Source organism: Scyliorhinus torazame, chromosome 14 (genome assembly GCF_047496885.1).
Source record: "Scyliorhinus torazame isolate Kashiwa2021f chromosome 14, sScyTor2.1, whole genome shotgun sequence".
Classification (NCBI taxonomy): domain Eukaryota; kingdom Metazoa; phylum Chordata; class Chondrichthyes; order Carcharhiniformes; family Scyliorhinidae; genus Scyliorhinus; species Scyliorhinus torazame.
Genome location: NC_092720.1, coordinates 17704786 through 17721056, shown reverse-complemented (window position 1 = coordinate 17721056; position 16271 = coordinate 17704786). Strand labels below are relative to the sequence as shown.

Below are 16271 nucleotides of genomic sequence, written 5' to 3'. Positions count from 1 at the left end.
GAGGGACTCAGGGATCGGATCTGCAGTTTACCAGGCCACCTTTACGGCTAGTATAGTCGAATCCTGGGTGTTTCTTGTATGTATTGTGGGTAATTTATGTGTTAACTATATTTAATAAAGTGTGTTGCATCATATCTGTGTCCTACTTTGTTCTACTCATAAATAAAGACACCTGGGTAAACTTTAATTAAAGACCAAGTTGAAGTGTCTGAATTGGACAGATACAACAAAGGTTAACACAACTTCTTTGCTTTCCAATCATTTTGGAAATTAACCCCAGTGCTTTGTTTGTGGTGGACTTAAGGGTGCTCAGTAAGTTCCTAAATACATACCACACTCGTTCAAGATGAACGCTAGAAACAATTGGAGTCAGGATACAGTTACATGTAATGAAGTTGGAATGAATTATTGGGTGGCCCGGAGGCACCGTGGTTAGCACTGCTGCCTCACAGCCCCAGGGACCCGTGTTGGATTCTGACCTTTGGTGACTGTTTGTGAGGAGTTGCACTTTCTCCCAGTGTCTGTGTGGGTTTCCTCCGGGTGCTCCGGTTTCCTCCCACAGTCCGAAGATGTGCAGGTTAGGTGGATTGGCAATGTTAAATTGCCCCTTAGCGTGCAAAGGTTAGGTGGGGTTATGGGGATAGGGGAGTGGGCCTGGGTAAGGTGCTCTTTCAGAGGGTTGGTGCAGACTCGATGGGCCGAATGGCCTCCTTCTGCACTGTAGGAATTCTGTTTCAGGCTGCTCTTCCTGGGTAATGTGACATCTTATGCTCAGTTTACAACACAGGGAAGTAAGGGTCTGTAGGGATTTGGAGCTAAGGCTAGTAAATGGAGTTGAGGTGTTGCATATTTTACTTACATTTTATCTTACAAAGTGGAGAAGGTGGATTATGGACACTGAAATACATTTATGAGGGACCCTAACAAAAGTTGGTTTCAGCCAAATTTTCAACTTGGCAAGTGGTTCAAATTTCATGGAGAACATATCAAAAATTAGCTAGTTAGGAGGAAGATAGCTCTTCAAATAAATTATGTAAAGTGTAATTAATTTGTGGAATAAATGGAGGAAGGAATAGGTTCAAGAGAAAAATGGAAAGGTTTCCAGAGAGGGAACCAGGGGAAAAGCAAAAAAGGCAAAGTTGACATTAATGAAAATGCTTGGACTTGTCCGAATGAACAGCATTTACTTTGGAGTATAGCATTTATTCATTTTCCAGAATATTCATTATTTACCAAAGACAACGGAGGCTTTCAAGATTGAGATGGATAGATTTTTGTTGGGCAAGCGCATTAGGAGCCAAGGTGAATAAATGGATTGGTATAAATCTAACTCAAAAGGTGGACCAGGCATGAGGGGCTTAGTGATGTACTCCTACTGCCATGATTACTTCAGGAATTATCCTCAATGTCACAGCCTGCATTTAATGGACACCAACTGAGTAACTTTGTCCAGAGATTTTGGATGCACACACAAGCACCAACACATACATGCATGTACCAATATCTACACTCAAATGTGTATATACACTTACTAACACAAGCACATATATACACCCATACGAATAAATTTTGCAGTTGCATAAACTGTTTTAATTTTTTCAATATGATCTTACCAATGAAATAATCAACTCGGTGGCCCATCATGGAGGTGGACTTGGTTGGGCAATTAAAACGTAAATACTTGGCCACCGCTTTCTCCTCTTTCGTTGGTTCTCCAACCTCCTTAAAAACAAAAGACATGATGAGCACATTCAACTGGGAGCTTTTGTATTTAGACACAATAATGTCTTGGACTTGGGGATGCCCCTTCTAAGCTTAGATCGTTACCAGAGTCGAGGTTAAAATGAAAATGGACCTTAACCAACAAGTACACTGCTTAAAAACCTGTAACTCAATAGGGGATCTGAACAGCACAAGGTCAGCATAGTATACAAATTCTGCCCTTTTGCTGATATAGGCAGCCCTGCTTAGCTCTTCAGAGAAGTCATTTAACTGAAGTCATAGGCACAGATTAAATAATTACTCAGTATTTCAAGAATTAACACTTTCACATTGTGGTAATCATAAAAGTGACCAATTCTTTTTATGGTGCATTATTGTCCAGGTTAACTTTCCATCCACAGAAAAGGACAAATCAAATTGGACCACTTAGCACCCCATGAGCCTACTCCCAATTTTCAGCAAAGCGATGGAAGGTGGCATCAACAGTACAAACACTTAGCGCTTACTAATAACCAACTCACTGATCTTCAGTTTATACTCTGCCAGGAGGACTTGGCTCCAGACTTCATCGTAGCCTTGGTCCAAACAGACATCAATGCCATTTTCCTCAACCATTCTACGTGACAGTTTCATATTAGATTTATTAGTATATCTTATATTCATGGCTCTCAGCTTTGGACACCCCTAAAAGTCGAAACACCTGTGTCTACCCTAGCAAAACTTTTCATAATTTTAAAGACAAATTAAGTTTGAAACAGGTTAGATACCGTAAATCTCCAAAGGATACTGGTTCACTTAGTCTCTGGAATGGAATTTTAAACGTTCAGAAAGTTTTTTGGAAAACAATTACTTTTCAATTAACATATTTTAAACTGGACAGTGCCCAAAAGCCTACCTTTTCAGGTAAAGGTCAAAATATTAGATTGTAGGTAACTTAAAAATTTAGATTTAGATTTGTCACGCGTACAGAGGTACAGTGAAAAGTATTGTGCTGCGTACGACGAGGTAGATCGTTCCATACATGAAAAACATACCACATAAGATAAGTACACAATGTAAATACATGGACGTCGAAGGAAGCATACGGAGTAGTGCTCCAACAGTAGAGATGAGGTGTTGAGAGATAATTCAGTCCATAAGAGGGCCATTCAGGAGTCTGGTAATAGCAGGGAAGAAGCCGTTTTTGAATCTGTTGGTTCGCGTTCTCAGACCTAAAATGTATCCGAAGCATATTACTCTTCTAGTTATTCTGCTCTGCTTTTGTTTTGAAAATGAAAATCGCTTATTGTCACGAGTAGGCTTCAATGAAGTTACTGTGAAAAGCCCCTAGTCGCCACATTCCGCCGCCTGTTCGGGGAGGCTGGTACGGGAATCGAACCGTGCTGCTGGCCTGCCTTGGTCTGTTTTAAAAGGCAGCGATTTAGCCCAGTGTGCTAAACCAGCCCCAGGAGATAGCTCATGAATTCTGCATCTGGCTGGCAACCATAACCCCAGAAGGGGTATAAAATATATATATGCAAGGCTGACGGGCATGTCTAATGAGATCCCTGCTGGTTACTTATCCAACTGTTGTTAAAAACTGACCTCCAGTTCTACTAACCCCATAATAATTAATACCCTGCTCAGAATGACTGCTGATTAGCGGCACTGGAAGTGTCTGACACATCACCAGATATCTAAAACTGATATTAGGTGCAACACACTGGTAGTTAGATCTAATCGCACTTCACTTAGTAGTTTCATGCAAATTATCTGACCATTCAATTCTTTTGAAGCACTAAAATCCCTAGTTTCTAGTTCCCAATTCAGCTTGCTTCTATAATGTGCACGTTCGTAGTAATGAAGTTTGCAGATGCACAAAGAATTTGTAAAGCCCCAGATTAATTCACATTCCTGGATAATTTTTTTTCTTCTAAATGGAACAAATGACTTTGAATGATCAGAAGCAGACTGCACAGAGGTGAACTAAACGTGGGCGGGGAGTCTCAATCAAAAACATTTTGTTCTCCACACAATTAATGACCCATGAACAAAACGGAATCATATTTTCTAATTGAACAATATACATTCTACCCTTTTCCGTCAAGGCAGGGACTTTAAGGCTGTGACGCACTTGAGAAAAACTTTGAAAACAATTTTCTTTCACTGGGAAAATGAAGCAGATCTACCGAGGAAGTGGCAGATGCCAACACCAATGACAAGCTCTGTGCAGTTAAAGTTGAGGCTTTGGCCTCCACTGTTCCTTTAATGAGAGACCGCTTATGTTTCACACATTATCATCAAGGAGACAGCTGATGGAGCTCCAAAAAGAAATGATGACTTTTTTCCATTACCAGCACCCAATAGTACCAACAGACATTGGTGAGCTCAAAAGGGCGATGCCCGAATCATAAAAACAGCTTCAAAGCTGCTTCCCCGCATTTGAGGCAATCATATGGGATTTTGAGAAGCTATATCCCTTGACTACAGGCAGTTATGAGTCACATTTCAAAATCCAACATCTTTCATTTAAAGAGAATAAAATGCCTTGTTTGGCTTGTGGTTTAACTTTGTATATCTTTCAGTCATTAAATTCAGCAGCTTGATTGAACCGAAAACAGTAAACTTTGCAAGAGCAATTGCCATTTAAATTTTATTTAATGGCTCTGCATATGAAAGGACCAAGAAAACATTTGCAAGTAAAATCCAATTTGCAAATAGTTTGCATTAACAAGATCTGCCGTTACCACCCGCTGCCTCAAAAAAAAAAACCCTCGACCCCTATCGTGCTTAAAAACTATCCGCCTCACGTCCCTTTCCTATTCAGAGTCCTTTGTGCGGCCTCCTCTACATTGGGGAGACCAAACGCATATTAGTTGGTTGCCTTGTGGAACACCTCTGCTAGGTTCGCAAGCATAACCCTAAGCTTCCAGCTGCTTGGTATTTTAGATCGCCATCTTGTCCTCGTGCTCATGTTTCTGCCCTCGATCTGGCGCAGTGTTTCAGTGAAGCTTAACACAAGCCTGAGGAACAGGCCAGGACCTCAACTTCTGTCAACATTGTTATTTTTTTTATTGAGGTATATTTTGGTTTTACAGCGACAACAAAATAAACAATATACATGAATCTATAAACATAGTGCAAAAGCCGTCTTCCTCCCTTACAGGCCCCACCTTTATTAACCCCTTACTCTAGGCTAAACTAACCCCCCCCCCCTCTGCTGATGATTAATTTTCCGCTAAGAAGTCGACGAACGGTTGCCACCTCCGGGCGAACTCCAACATTGACCCTCTCAAGGCGAACTTGGTTTTCTCCAAACAGAGAAAGCTAGCCATGTCCGATAGCCAGGTCTCCGACTTCGGGGGCTTTGAGTCCGTCCAAGCTAATAATATCCGTCTCTGGGCTACCAGGGAAGCAAAGGCCAGAACATCTGCCTCTTTCTCCTCCTGGATTCCCGGATCTTCCGAAACCCCGAAAATCGCCACCTCTGGACTCGGTGCCACCCTTGTTTTTAACACCGTGGACATGACATCTGCAAACCCCTGCCAGAATCTCCTAAGCTTTGGGCATGTCCAGAACGTGTGGACATGGTTCGCTGGCCCTCCCGCGCTCTTTGCACACCCATCTTCTACCCCAAAGAACCTGCACATCCGGGCCACTGTCATGTGAGCCCGGTGAACGACCTTGAATTGTATCAGGCTGAGCCTGGCACATGTTGTGGACGTGTTGACTCTACTCAACTCGTCCGCCCATAGACCATCCTCTATCTCTCCTCCCAACTCCTCTTCCCACTTGCGCTTCAGCTCCCCAGTCTGCGTCTCCTCTGTCCCCATAAGTTCCTTGTAAATGTCAGAGACCCTCCCTTCTCCCACCCACCCTCTGGAAACTACCCTGTGCTGTATCCCCCTTGGTGGTAGGAGTGGGAAGATGGAAACCTGCCTGCGTAGGAAGTCCCGCACCTGCAGGTACCCGAATTTGTTTCCCCTCGCCAATCCAAATTTCTCCTCCAGCTCCCTCAGGCTAGGAATGCTCCCCTCTATAAACATATCCCCCATCCTCTCAATCCCTGTATTCTCCAAAACCCCCCGTCCATCCTTCCTGGGACAAACCGGTGATTATTACAAATTGTAGACCAAACCGATGCTCCCTCTGCTCCCACATGCCTCCTCCTTTGCCCCCAGACTCTCAGGGCCACCACCACCATGGGGCTGGTGGAATACCGTGCCGGCGGGAATGGCAGAGGAGCCGCTATCAACACCCCCAAGCTGGTGCCCTGACATGAAGCCGCCTCCATATGCGCCCATGCCGATCCACCCCCCCCCCCCCCCCCCCACCACCCACTTCCTGATCATGGTTATATTCGCCACCCAATAGTAGTTACTGAAGTTTGATAGCTCCAGCCCGCCCTCTCCCCGGCTCCGCTCAAGCATTCCCCTCTTTACCCGCAAAGTCTTGCCCGCCCATACAAAGCCAGTGATTACTTTGTTGACCCATTTAAAAAAGGACTGCGGAATAAAGATGGGGAGACACTGGAACACAAACAGGAATCTCGGGAGGACCGTCATCTTCACCGTCTGCACCCTCCGGCTAGTGACAGCGGGAGCGCATCCCACCTCCGAAAATCGTCCTTCATTTGGACATCTTCTCTGCGTCCATTGCGACCATTACCTCCACCTCCCTACCTTCCGGGGGGCATCATGATCACGTTTCATAGCTTTCTTACACTGGCTACCAATTGCCTTCCCTGGCCCTTCTCTGGTCCTCCCCAATAACGTCCGGAACACAAGCCTCAATCCTAGAGGACAAAATTTTGGCCAGCAGTTTGGCGTCCATATTCAATAGGGATATCGGCCTGTAGGACCCACACAGCTCCGGGTTCTTGTCCCGCTTCAGGAGCAGCGAAATTGTGGCCTGTGACATCGTCAGGGGAAGCACCCCTCTCTCCCTTGCCTCATTGAATGTCCTCATCAACAGTGGCCCCAATATCCCAGAGAACCTTTTTTTTTATTAAATATTTTATTGAAAATTTTTGGTCAACCAACACAGTACATTGTGCATCCTTTACACAATATTATAACAACACAAATAAAAATGACCTATTTTATAAACAAAAAATGAATAAATAATAAATAACAAAAATGAAAACTAGCCCTAATTGGCAACTGCCTTGTCACAAGTAACACTCTCCAAAAATATAATTTAACAGTCCAATATATAATTATCTGTAGCAACGACCTATACATACTATACAGTATATATTAACAACCCTGAGAGTCCTTCTGGTTCCTCCCCCCCCCCCCCCCCCGATCCTGGGCTGCTGCTGCTGCCTTCTTTTTCCCATTCCGTCTATCTTTCTGCGAGGTATTCGACGAACGGTTGCCACCGCCTGGTGAACCCTTGAGCCGACCCCCTTAGGACGAACTTAATCCGCTCTAGCTTTATAAACCCTGCCATGTCATTTATCCAGGTCTCCACCCCCGGGGGCTTGGCTTCTTTCCACATTAGCAATATCCTGCGCCGGGCTACTAGGGACGCAAAGGCCAAAACATCGGCCTCTCTCGCCTCCTGCACTCCCGGCTCTTGTGCAACCCCAAATATAGCCAACCCCCAGCTTGGTTCGACCCGGACTCCTACTACTTTTGAAAGCACCTTTGTCACCCCCATCCAAAACCCCTGTAGTGCCGGGCATGACCAAAACATATGGGTATGATTCGCTGGGCTTCTCGAGCACCTCGCACACCTATCCTCCACCCCAAAAAATTTACTGAGCCGTGCTCCAGTCATATGTGCCCTGTGTAATACCTTAAACTGAATCAGGCTTAGCCTGGCACACGAGGACGACGAGTTTACCCTGCTTAGGGCATCTGCCCACAGCCCCTCCTCGATCTCCTCCCCCAGCTCTTCTTCCCATTTCCCTTTTAGTTCATCTACCATAGTCTCCCCTTCGTCCCTCATTTCCCTATATATATCTGACACCTTACCATCCCCCACCCATGTCTTTGAGATCACTCTGTCCTGCACCTCTTGTGTCGGGAGCTGCGGGAATTCCCTCACCTGTTGCCTCGCAAAAGCCCTCAGTTGCATATACCTGAATGCATTCCCTTGGGGCAACCCATATTTCTCGGTCAGCGCTCCCAGACTCGCGAACTTCCCATCCACAAACAGATCTTTCAGTTGAGTTATTCCTGCTCTTTGCCACATTCCATATCCCCCATCCATTCCCCCCGGGGCAAACCTATGGTTGTTTCTTATCGGGGACCCCCCCAAGGCTCCAGTCTTTCCCCAATGCCGTCTCCACTGTCCCCAAATCTTCAGTGTAGCCACCACCACCGGGCTTGTGGTGTAGTTCCTCGGTGAGAACGGCAATGGGGCTGTCACCATAGCCTGTAGGCTAGTCCCCCTACAGGACGCCCTCTCTAATCTCTTCCACGCCGCTCCCTCCTCCTCTCCCATCCACTTACTCACCATTGAAATATTAGCGGCCCAATAATACTCACTTAGGCTCGGTAGTGCCAGCCCCCCCTATCCCTGCTACGCTGTAAGAATCCCTTCCTCACTCTCGGGGTCTTCCCGGCCCACACAAAACCCATGATGCTCTTTTCAATCCTTTTAAAAAAAGCCTTCGTGATCACCACCGGGAGGCACTGAAACACAAAGAGGAATCTCGGGAGGACCACCATCTTAACCGCCTGCACCCTCCCTGCCATTGACAGGGATACCATATCCCATCTCTTGAAATCCTCCTCCATCTGTTCCACCAACCGCGTTAAATTTAACCTATGCAATGTGCCCCAATTCTTAGCTATATGGATCCCCAGGTAACGAAAGTCCCTTGTTACCTTCCTCAATGGTAGGTCCTCTATTTCTCTACTCTACTCCCCTGGATGCACCACAAACAACTCACTTTTCCCCATGTTCAATTTATATCCTGAAAAATCCCCAAACTCCCCAAGTATCCGCATTATTTCTGGCATCCCCTCCGCCGGGTCCGCCACGTATAGTAGCAAATCGTCCGCATACAAAGATACCCGGTGCTCTTCTCCTCCCCTAAGTACTCCCCTCCACTTCTTGGAACCGCTCAACGCTATCGCCAGGGGCTCAATCGCCAGTGCAAACGATAATGGGGACAGAGGGCATCCCTGCCTTGTCCCTCTATGGAGCCGAAAATATGCAGATCCCCGTCCATTCGTGACCACGCTCGCCACTGGGGCCCTATACAACAGCTGCACCCATCTAACATACCCCTCTCCAAAACCAAATCTCCTCAACACCTCCCACAAATAATCCCACTCCACTCTATCAAATGCTTTCTCGGCATCCGTCGCCACTACTATCTCCGTTTCTCCCTCTGGTGGGGCCATCATCATTACCCCTAACAACCTCCGTATATTCGTGTTCAGCTGTCTCCCCTTCACAAACCCAGTTTGGTCCTCGTGGACCACCCCCGGGACACATTCCTCTATTCTCATTGCCATTACCTTGGCCAGGACCTTGGCATCTACATTTAGGAGGGAAATAGGTCTATAGGACCCGCATTGTAGCGGGTCCTTTTCCTTCTTTAAGAGAAGCGATATCGTTGCTTCAGACATAGTCGGGGGCAGTTGTCCCCTTTCCTTTGCCTCATTAAAGGTCCTCGTCAGTACCGGGGCGAGCAAGTCCACATATTTTCTATAGAATTCGACTGGGAATCCATCCGGTCCCGGGGCCTTTCCCGCCTGCATGCTCCTAATTCCTTTCACCACTTCTTCTACATCGATCTGTGCTCCCATTCCCACCCTTTCCTGCTCTTCCACCTTGGGAAATTCCAGCCGATCCAAGAAGCCCATCATTCTCTCCCTCCCATCCGGGGGTTGAGCTTCATATAATTTTTTATAAAATGTCTTGAACACTCCATTCACTCTCTCCGCTCCCCGCTCCATCTCTCCTTCCTCATCCCTCACTCCCCCTATTTCCCTCGCTGCTCCCCTTTTCCTCAATTGGTGTGCCAGCAACCTGCTCGCCTTCTCCCCATATTCGTACTGTACACCCTGTGCCTTCCTCCATTGTGCCTCTGCAGTGCCTGTAGTCAGCAAGTCAAATTCTACATGTAGCCTTTGCCTTTCCCTGTACAGTCCCTCCTCCGGTGCTTCCGCATATTGTCTGTCCACCCTCAAAAGTTCTTGCAGCAACCGCTCCCGTTCCTTACTCTCCTGCTTCCCTTTATGTGCCCTTATTGATATCAGCTCCCCTCTAACCACCGCCTTCAACGCCTCCCAGACCACTCCCACCTGGACCTCCCCATTATCATTGAGTTCCAAGTACTTTTCAATGCACCCCTCACCCTTAGACACACCCCCTCATCTGCCATTAGTCCCATGTCCATTCTCCAGGGTGGGCGCCCTCCTGTTTCCTCCCCTATCTCCAAGTCCACCCAGTGTGGAGCGTGATCCGAAATGGCTATAGCCGTATACTCCGTTCCCCTCACCTTCGGGATCAATGCCCTACCCAGCACAAAAAAGTCGATTCGCGAGTAGACTTTATGGACATAGGAGAAAAACGAGAACTCCTTACTCCTAGGTCTGCTAAATCGCCACGGGTCTACACCTCCCATCTGCTCCATAAAATCTTTAAGTACCTTGGCTGCTGCCGGCCTCCTTCCAGTCCTGGACTTCGACCTATCCAGCCCTGGTTCCAACACCGTATTAAAATCTCCCCCCATTATCAGCTTTCCCATCTCTAGGTCCGGAATGCGTCCTAGCATCCGCCTCATAAAATTGGCATCATCCCAGTTCGGGGCATATACGTTTACCAAAACCACCGTCTCCCCCTGTAGTTTGCCACTCACCATCACGTATCTGCCCCCGTTATCCGCCACTATAGTCTTTGCCTCGAACATTACCCGCTTCCCCACTAATATAGCCACCCCCCTGTTTTTCGCATCTAGCCCCGAATGGAACACCTGCCCCACCCATCCTTTGCGTAGCCTAACCTGGTCTATCAGTTTCAGGTGCGTTTCCTGTAACATAACCACATCTGCCTTAAGTTTCTTAAGGTGTGCGAGTACCCGTGCCCTCTTTATCGGCCCGTTCAGCTCTCTCACGTTCCACGTGATCAGCCGAGTTGGGGGGCTTCCCCCTTGTCGATTAGCCATCACCTTTTTCCAGCTCCTCACCCGGTTCCCACGCAGCTGTATCTCCCCCAGGCGGTGCCCCCCCGCCCATCCTCTCCCATACCAGCTCCCCCCTCTCCCCAGCAGCAGCAACCCAGTAATTCCCCCCTCCCACCCCCCCCGCTAGATCCCCCGCTAGCGTAATTACTCCCCCCATGTTGCTCCCAGAAGTCAGCAAACTCTGGCTGACCTCGGCTTCCCCCCGTGACCTCGGCTCGCACCGTGCAACGCCCCCTCCTTCCTGCTTCTCTATTCCCGCCATGATTATCATAGCGCGGGAACCAAGCCCGCGCTTCTCCCTTGGCCCCGCCCCCAATGGCCAACGCCCCATCTCCTCCACCTCCACCCATCACCACCTGTGGGAGAGAGAAAAGTTACCACATCGCAGGATTAGTACATAAAACCCCTCTTTGCTCCCCACATTCGCCCCACCACTTTGTTCGAACGTTCTTTTTAATAACCCGCTCATTCCAGTTTTTCTTCCACAATAAAAGTCCACGCTTCATCCGCCGTCTCAAAGTAGTGGTGCCTCCCTCGATATGTGACCCACAGTCTTGCCGGTTGCAGCATTCCAAATTTTTTCTTCTTTTTATGAAGCACCGCCTTGGCCCGATTAAAGCTCGCCCTCCTTCTCGCCACCTCCGCACTCCAGTCTTGATAAACGCGGATCACCGCGTTCTCCCATTTACTGCTCCGAGTTTTCTTCGCCCATCTAAGGACCATTTCTCTATCCTTAAAACGGAGGAATCTCACCACTATGGCTCTGGGAATTTCTCCTGCTCTCGGTCCTCGCGCCATCACTCGGTATGCTCCCTCCATCTCCAACGGACCCGCCGGGGCCTCCGCTCCCATTAACGAGTGCAGCATCGTGCTCACATATGCCCCGACGTCCGCTCCCTCCACACCTTCAGGAAGACCAAGAATCCCAGGTTGTTCCTCCTTGCGTTGTTTTCCAGTGCCTCCAACCTTTCCACACATCGTTTCTGATGTGCCTCCTGCGTCTCCGTCTTCACCACCAGGCCCTGTATATCGTCCTCATTCTCGGCTGCCTTTGCCTTCACGACCCGAAGCTCCCGCTCCTGGGTCTTTTGTTCCTCCTTTAGCCCTTCGATCGCCTGTAGTATCGGGGCCAACAGCTCTTTCTTCATTTCCTTTTTGATCTCTTCCACACAGCATTTCAAGAACTCTTGTTGTTCAGGGCCCCATGTTAAACTGCCACCTTCCGACGCCATCTTGGTTTTTGCTTGCCTTCCTTGCCGCTGTTCTAAAGGATCCACTGCAATCTGGCCACTCTCTCCTCCTTTTTGCATCCGTATCCAGGGGGGATTCCCTTCTGGTTTACCGCACAGTGTTTTCAGCCGTCAAAATTGCCGTTGGGGCTCCTATCAAGAGCCCAAAAGTCCGTTTCACAGGGAGCTGCCGAAACGTGCGACTCAGCTGGTCATCGCCGCATCCGGAAGTCCCCCAGAGAACCTTTTATAGAACTCCACTGGGTACCCGTCCGGCCCCGGGGCTTTATCCAACTGCATGGCCTTCAAACCCTCCGCTATCTCTTCCAACCCGATCGGGGCCCCCAGCCCTTCTACCAGCTCCCCATCCACCTTTGGGAAATTCAGCCCCCCTGGGAAGTGCCTCATCCCCTCCGGCCCTGTTGGGGGTTCCAACCCATACAGCCTCCTATAAAACTCCTTAAAGCCTTATTCACCCCTGCCGAGTCTCCAACCAGGTTCCCATCCCCATTCTTTACTTTCCCTAGCTCCCTGGCTGCCTCCCTCTTTCTAAGCTGCTGTGCAAGCATTCTACTGGCCTTCTCTCCATGCTCATAAATCGCCCACCTTGCCTTTCTCAGCTGCTCCACCGCCCTCCCTGTGGTTAACAAGCTGAACTCCGCATGTAGCCTCTGGCGTTTCCTTAATCGTCCTGCCTCTGGGGTCTCCGCATACCTCCAGTATCTCCTTTACCAGTCGGTCCGTCTCTGCCCTGTCTACCTTCTCCCTGTGGGCCCGTATTGAGATAATCTCCCCTCTAACCACCGCCTTCAATGCTTCCCACACCACCGCTGCTGAAATTTCCCCCGTGTCGGTGACTTCCAGGTAGCTCTGAATAAATTTCCTCAGCCGCTCGCACACCTCTTTGTCAGCTAGAAGACCCACGTCTAACCTCCATTGCGGGCGCTGGTTACTGTCTTTACGAACCTGTAGATCAACCCAGTGCGGAGCATGGTCTGAGATTGTGATCGCTGAGAACCCCATGTCCACCACCCCCGTCCGTAAGGTCTTGCTCAGAATAAAGAAATCAATCCGGGAGTACACTTAATGCACGCGTGAGGAGAAGGAGAACTCCTTCACTCTCGGCTGCCCAAATCTCCATGGATTCACCCCCCCCCCCGATCTGCTCCATGAACCCTTTTAGTTCCTTTGCCATTGCTGGCACTCTGCCGGTTTTTGAGCTTGACCGGTCTAAACCAGGGTCAAAAACTGTGTTGAAGTCCCATCCCATGACCAATTTATGCGAATCCAGGTCTGGTATCTTCCCCAGCATCCTCTTTATAAACTCCACATCGTCCCAATTTGGCGCATACACATTTACTAGTACCACCTGCACGCCCTCCAGCTTCCCACTGACCATAATGTACCGGTCCCCCACATCCGTAACTATTCTTCCCTCCTCAAACGCCACTCACTTATTAATCAGGATCGGGACTCCTCTACTCTTCGAGTCCAGTCCAGAGTGAAAAACCTGTCCGACCCAACCTTTCCTTAATCTAATCTGATCAGCTACTCTAAGGTGCGACTCCTGCAGCATTACCACGTCCGCCTTCAGTCCTCTCAAATGCGTGAACACACGTGCCCTCTTGACCGGCCCATTTAGCCCTCGTACATTCCAGGTGATCAGCCTAGTGGGGGGGGCCAATTTTCTATCCAGCTTGCCTCATTCACCTGGATCTGGATCCCACATTTGTTTATTTTTTAAATCCGTCTGCCATGTGGAACCTTGTCAAAAGTTTTGGTGAAATTCATGTAGACCGCATCAACTGCATTACCCTCATCATTCCTCCTTGTTACCTCCTCAAGGAAAATTAAATCAAGTTAATTTAATACGATCTTTCCGTAACAAATCCATGCTGAATGTCCTGGATTACTCTGTACCTTTCAAAGTGACAGGCTGTCCTGTCTCTCAGAATTTTCAGTGCTGTAAAACTCTATGACTCATTAACAAGGTTAGACTGACTGGCCTGTAATTAGTTGGGTCTATCCCGCAGTTCATTTTTTAAAAAAGGTACAACGTTAACAGTCCTCCAATCCTCTGGCACCACACCTGCATTTGGTAAGGATTGGTAGATGATGGTCAGAGCATATTTCCTATCTGGCTTATTTTAACACCCTGGGGTACATTCCATCCAGCCTTGTGACTTATCCAGTTTAATACATCCTCTTTTTCTATGTATAGCATATCTCATTCCCCCTGACATCCTCTCTAAAGTGTGATGACCAGAATCGGCAACAATACTCCAACTGAAACCTAAGCAGTGAATTATAAAGTTCCAGCTTGCTTTTGCACTCTGTGCCTTTATTTCTAAATCCAAGGATCTGGCATGCCTTTTTCATCTTGCCCTGTCGACCATCAAAGACATATAGTCTGGGTCTCTCTATTTCTACACCCCCCCACCTTAACATTGTACCATTTAGTTTGTCATCCACATACCCTCTAATCTTATTTTTGAGCCGATTTGTTTAAATGCAATGCCCCTGGAATATGTTTTTAACCCGCCTGCACATGCATGGTAATTTAAATGGACTGTTGCACGAGTAGCCTGCACAGAAACTGCTACGTGATGAACAGCTTTAAGGGAACATAACTCTTTATTCTTCTGACAGAAATGAATTACTTGACACTGCTTTGCATTAAATTTCATTCTCCATATGTCTGCCCATTACTGTAGTCTGTCTATGCCCACGTGAAGTTTATTATTCTCCTCACTCCTGACAACATTTTTGAATTTCCAATCGTGTAAATTTTGAAATGATGTCACTTATCTCCCAGTTATCAGTATACATGAAAAACAGCAGTGATCTTCATTATTTTTAAAAAATAATCTTTATAGTCACAAGTAGGCTTACATTGAAGTTACTTCAATGAAGTTACTGCGAAAAGCCCCTAGTCGCCACATTTTGGCGCCGGTTCGGGTACACGGAGGGAGAATTCAGAATGTCCAATTCACCTAACAGCACGTCTTTCGGGACTTGTGGGAGGAAACGAAAGCACCCGGAAGAAACCCACGCAGACACGGGGAGAACGTGCAGACTCCGCACAGACTGTGACCCAAGCCGGGAATCGAACCTGGGATCCTGGAGCTGTGAAGCAACAGTGCTACTCACTATGCTACCCGAGGTCATCACTGCATACTTCCCTCCAGTCTGAAATACAGACTGTATCTCTGAATGATGGAAAAATGAACAGCTCTGTCTGAAAGCAAAAACATGAAAAATGAAATTAAAAAAAAAAAACTATTCACTCACACAGTCCGCAGCAATCTTTTGCATTTCACTCTTGAAACAAGTATATACGTGGACAAGTGTAATTTGGATCAGCTGAAGCTTCTGCAGCAGTAATGCCTGGAACCTCTTAGCTGGCCTGTGTAGGGACATGCAGTTATTGTGAGCTGTGATTTAGTGGGTAGCACTCTCACATCGGAATCTGAAAGTTCTGGGTTTAAGACCCCCTCTAGAGATTTGAGCATAGAATGTAGGCTGACACTCCCAGTGCAAGACTGAGGAGCAGGCTGATCATTGACAAAGAACGGGGGTGTTCTTTTTCCCTTTGCCCTGGCCAATATTTATCCCTCAGCCAATAAAACAGCAAATCCGGGCATAGAGTCATACAGCACAGAAACAAGCCCTTTGGCTCACCATGTTTAGGCTGACCAGCAAATACCAATCTAGACTAATCCCATTTACCAGCTTGTCCAGATGCTTCTTAAATGTTCACCTGAGGAAGGAGCTGTGCTCTGAAAACTAGTGATACAAAACTGTTGGGACTTTAACCTGGTGCTGTAAGACTTCTTACTGTGCTCACTCCACTCCAATGGCGGCATCTCCACATCATTCTTAAATGTTGTGAGGGTACCTGCCTCCACCGCCTCTCAGGCAGCGTGTTCCATATTCCCTCTACCCTCTGGGTGAAGAAATGTTTCCTCAGGTCCCCTCTAAACCACTTACTCCCCACCTTAAACCTATGCCCTCTGGTCTTAGAGAGCTCTGCCATGGGGAAAAGATTCTTACGATCTACCCTATTTATGCCTCTCATAATTTTGTATGCCTCTATCAGATTCCCCCCCCTCAGCCTCCTTTGCTCCAGGGAAAACAAACCCAGCCTATCTAGTCTCTCCTCATAGCTGAAACTTTCCATCCCAGGCAACATC

At 47.7% G+C, this 16271-nt stretch overlaps 1 protein-coding gene across 4 annotated transcripts in view; it reads right to left on the bottom strand.

The window, feature by feature from the left end:
- sec62 (SEC62 homolog, preprotein translocation factor) overlaps window positions 1-16271 on the bottom strand; it is a 103210-nt gene that overhangs the window by 59809 nt on the left and 27130 nt on the right. For all 4 annotated transcript variants that reach the window (XM_072473760.1, XM_072473762.1, XM_072473761.1 and 1 more), the window contains one exon: window positions 1614-1722. In XM_072473760.1, coding sequence (XP_072329861.1) covers window positions 1614-1722 — 109 coding nt within the window. The remainder of the gene's footprint in view (window positions 1-1613; window positions 1723-16271) is intronic.